This window comes from Limulus polyphemus, unplaced genomic scaffold (assembly GCF_000517525.1).
Source record: "Limulus polyphemus unplaced genomic scaffold, Limulus_polyphemus-2.1.2 Scaffold7053, whole genome shotgun sequence".
NCBI lineage: Eukaryota > Metazoa > Arthropoda > Merostomata > Xiphosura > Limulidae > Limulus > Limulus polyphemus.
Window position 1 is genome coordinate 27,415 of NW_013672663.1, and position 4,981 is coordinate 32,395.

At 33.0% G+C, this 4,981-nt stretch overlaps 1 protein-coding gene across 1 annotated transcript in view; it reads right to left on the reverse strand.

Annotated features, from left to right (window-relative positions):
- LOC106474303 (solute carrier family 25 member 35-like) overlaps positions 1–3,453 on the reverse strand; it is an 8,843-nt gene extending 5,390 nt beyond the window's left edge. Inside the window, exon 1 of the mRNA XM_013934991.2 lies at positions 2,924–3,453. Within this exon, the coding sequence (XP_013790445.1) occupies positions 2,924–3,298 (375 nt within the window). The 5' untranslated portion in view covers positions 3,299–3,453. The remainder of the gene's footprint in view (positions 1–2,923) is intronic.
- Positions 3,454–4,981: the final 1,528 nt, after the last annotated feature.

A 4,981-nucleotide genomic window follows, 5' to 3' on the forward strand; every position in this document is an offset into this window, starting at 1 on the left:
ACATAACAGCAAATGTACAACGTTTCAACAAGGTTTTGTCAGTACCTGATGATGACCAAAACCTTGTCAAAACATTGTACATTTGCTGTTATGTTAAACATATATTAAATTTTTTCTTCATTACCCATTCAAGCCATCTCCAACCTCATAGTATGTTTAAATACTGTTATCTTTGTATTACATAAAACACTGTTATATTTTAACATTACAATTCAGGTATTCATTTAATTTCTTATTTGGCATCTTCATAAACATTACTTTTTGGCTGTACTACTGGTAATGTCCTATAGGAATTTATTTCGCAGGTCCCACTACTCTTAAAATTAAACTGACAGTGCTGTTTAATAGGTTTTCATTGGTCACAAGAACATTTTTAGGGAGAATCGTGGACAGTTCTGCTTATACATGGTTTTACTAATGAAACCGTTCTATAAACATTAAATCAACGACAGTAGTTGAAGACAACACATACTGTTAGTGTATTCTGTAATAAAGTTACATTCTAATTTCTTTACTATTACTGTCGATAATATTATTGATTAGAATGTTTAATATATCTAATTCTATTACTTTTTGAAGGAATTTTTTATTATTATAATTTTATATAGATTATTTTGCACTGTAGGCCTAATATATGTATTTAGGACTAACTTAAATCTAAGTTGGCCAAACCTTGTTAGATATTATTGGGTGTATGGGTGAAAATATAGTTAACATCAAGGGCACTCAACTGATGAAGCAATGTTCTAATCTTTATAAGTAAGAATATAAAAAGGTATTTTTAATTAGCTATATTCAATACCAGTTTCATTTTAAGTAGCTAGCTAGCTCTGATTGGATGTTAACATTAACTACATTATGTTACTAGAATATCAGTGACCTAAACATAGGCAGAATTTTCATGATACTAGTCTCCTTTCTAATATCCAATAGTGGAAATGATAATTACACTGTAAATATTTTGTACTGTAAAATTCCTCTAATGTACTGACCTTTGCTGCTTCTGACAGTCACTAATTCCATAACCCAATCACTCTGTCAGAAAAATGGTTTTAAATGGATTCTGTCTTAAACTTCTTTCATACTGTTGACTTCAGAATACAGCACAAACAAACTGGAGTATTTTATCCTAATGATTCCCTGGATAATCTTTTAAACTTCTTTAAAATCATTTCTCTAAAGATAAGCCAAGAGATCCTAACCCATAAAATAACTCTTCAGTCTCCAGAATCATCCTAGTAGTCCTCTTCTGAACCCTTTTGAATTCATAATCTCTCTCACATCAGGAGATGAAAACTGTACACATTTCAGTATTACCTATGATTTGAATGTCTTTTAGTTCCTGTTTTTTGAGATTAATTTACAACTTCTTAGAAACATCTATTCATGAAGTATAATGTGTAAAAAGAATTCTTGTTTTTTAAATGAAAGAAACTTTATTCCGATAAGCAGGTAACAGTATCTTTAAAAAATAAGTTGTTAAACACCTTCCTTTGAACAGATTTGCAGAGGTCAGTTAGGTTTGTCTTAATAAGCAGTTTATGTCAATCACATAAAAATAAATTAAATTTAAACTGTTCTGATATATTCATTGATTTCATAAGAGCAACTTTAAATTCTTCTTTCTCATTAGTGATTAATTAGACCCAATGCTTTAAATTTACTATTCAACAGTAACATTACCTGTTGGAAAACACACAGCATGACATCTAATAGTATCAGATTGTGTGCATAATAAAAATTAAATAAGCCATTACAGTCACTTATACTAACTTGCTAAAACAGAAGGTTCAAGACATAAAAGTACTTTCACAGTAATAAAATAAGGTCAGTTGGAAATCAAATACAAAGATTTATTTTAGGCCTATACACATATATAATCAAAGCAAGGACTTACCCAAAAAATAAGCTAAAAAACCTATTTATAAATATATTTCAAGGTTTCAGAATATTTTTTATATAGGCGTAAGCATTTTTTGCTTTTTATTACTACGTCATATTTACTTTCTTAAGCCTAAGTGTGCTTTTAGTGTCTACTGTATTGGCTGCCCTGCAGTGCCAGAATCGGTTAATGTGTGTTGCAGTGAAACTCTTGTCCTTTAATGGCGGCTTTCCCTAATGCTCTTTCGCACGCTGTGTAAATATATGATGTAAATAATTCCCAGTGAAGTTGGTTACTCCTGACGGGTATGCTTTTAAAAAGCTTTCTAGTTTATATTTTTTGATAAAAGTATGGATCCAACCACTAGGTAGATACATCATACTTGGGCCCACCCACAGGGGAGGGGGGGGGGCACGGCCCGGGCGAATGAAACCTGGTTATGCCGTAAAGAATCTTTAGGCTATATCTTCATTTAATTATAAAAATAATAGTTTGGGGCTTTTCTTTGTATATAGACGCTTGATACATTAAGAACGACTGAAATAATAATTTTAGTAATAATTAATATGTACTTGTTACTTTATGGATTTAACATATATTTGTTGTTACTTTATAGATTTAACATATATTTGTTGTTACTTTATAGATTTAATATATATATATTTGTTGTTACTTTATCAAACGTTTTTACGCTTATACTGTGAGGTAAAAACGGTTGATGCTATGATTTTGTCTGGTTTATGAGCTCGTTGCTGTCCTAATTTAGGTTCTACTTAATAAATTCTTGAAAATGTTAAAAAAGAGAGAGAGAAAGGGGGCCCGGCGAGGATGTTTGCCCCAGGGCCCGTGCTAGCTCTTGGCGTTCTTGATCATACTCGTACTACTAGACTAACTTAAGTTAAAAGTGTTTTTGTATCGATAAGGAATGTCTTCCTTTATACTTTTATACTTAGGAGTTATATTGCATATTTTCTCAAAATAAACAGCAGACCCTCTGCTTTGTTGTAGCTTATTTTTAAAACAAATTATTGAATTACTTACCATATAAAATGGACTACCAATTAAAGAACCAATGCATCCTGATAAAGCCCCTGCACAAATACTTCTGTAAACGCTAACGTCGCCTTGACTGTTTTTAATGAAATTAAAATTTTCCAAACAATGAAATGTTCCAAGTCGAACTCCATTCATGAAAAACTGATACCACAAAGCAGGTGCAAGCCCTTTCTGCAGGGCAAGTACTCCATCAGCTTTAGCAACAGCATAAAATGCATGAAAGACATTTTTATAATGAATAGCATAACAACCACGACTTCGTAGTTCACCTTGAAGCTGAACGCGCGTTTTCACCACCTCCAAAGGGTTAGTGATAACACCAGCGCAACAAGCCGCAGCTCCTCCTAGCAGAAATTCCATGGCAACTATATAGCAAAACAATGTATACGAATGGAATTGGAGGATAAATTATTCATCATCTTACCCTGAAAACAATAATGCTGTACGAACTTCGAGCAACAGACATAATATGTGAATGACTGCCCAAACAAATTACACATTCAAAAACTAACACTTTCTAATCGCTATTCGGTGTACGTGATGCTTCTTAACAATTTTTAAGCGCCATCTAGTTTTTGAATAAATATATAAAGCGGTGGAAAACAGAATTCCCTTTAGCTAATGCTTGATAGCAAATGAGTAAAAATTAAATATTCAAATTTGTTCTTGATACATTTCATAATGCTTTGATGACTTTTTCGCGCTACTCCTCTTTTTTAAGGAAACTTGTTGATTAAACATACAATACAATAAATTATTTTGTTTTCCGGTTAGACGAGTGTTTATATTTGGATTTCGCAAGTCCTAGTTCTAAATTCCTTTACTTACTGCTAAATAAGCCATTGGTTACAGTATTGTCTGTATGAGGTGATATAACTGAAACAATTGCGAATTTCGCCCTTCTCTAACTAGTACATATATCTATCTTTATTCCGTTATATTCAAACAATATTTTTCTAAATTTCTATGCAGTTTCTGCTCGTAGTTATGACATTCTGGTTCACCTGATATCTCAACGTCGTGTACTTGTACTGATCCGTTTACCCAGGTAAAGGCTACATACTGCAACCTTCTCATGCTAGTGTGTACATGTTTCTTAATTGGCTTGAAAGCTCGCCTATTACAATAGCAAGTACAGAATAGCGTACATCTGGCTTGACCTATGACTGAATGTAGAACATTGGTTGAAGTATGGAACCTGTAAACTTGTGGGGTATCTGACTGTTTGCCTGGTTAGAGCATTTCGATCAGGTTTTTACATAATTCTGTCTAGTGATGTGCAGGAATAAAATGTTCCCTACCTTCTATTGTGATCTAGAAATTGTCAATTTGCTTTTTATTACTTAGTTTCTTTATTGTCATTACAGCAGTCGTTAACATTACCTTATTCTAGTTGTTTGGTTTCATTGTTTTCTTTAGTAGGTAATGTCTTCTCTGCTCCAGGGTAATTTCAGTGTTGTATGGAGCATCCAGGTTGAACGGATTGGCACTGGAATATTTTTCGCCGGCCAATTATGACGTTAACTGAAGGTGATAGCCGACCAATGCCGAGATCTCGAGATGATGGTATTTACTAGACAACGAAAGCAAGTTTACATACTAAATTCGAGCATGCTTTCTTAGTTCTGTTTTCTACTACAGTAACAACACGACCAATAGTAATCAATCTCGAGGGAAAGAAGACTGTGGTACTAGACAATCTAGTAAAAAAGGGAATGTCCAAATATCTGCATAGGCACGAGCACTGTATTTTCTGTATTATTTGTGAAAAAAAAATCAATCTTTTAAAGTTGTCCAGGCTATTCATTTCACACATAAAAAAGGAACTCAGGCCAAGTATCTCCTACAGAAACACGCCTTAATTCCTGATTAAACTTGTTGTTATATGTGGTCTATCTCTTACATGTATGGAAATTGGATTATCTGAGAATACCATAGGTAAGGTAGAAAGAAGAAAATTTTGATGTCATGAAACCAGAATTTATTGAAGGGTTTCTGGAATGATATAACACACATGCTAGTTCTGACTTAATCTCTAAGGGT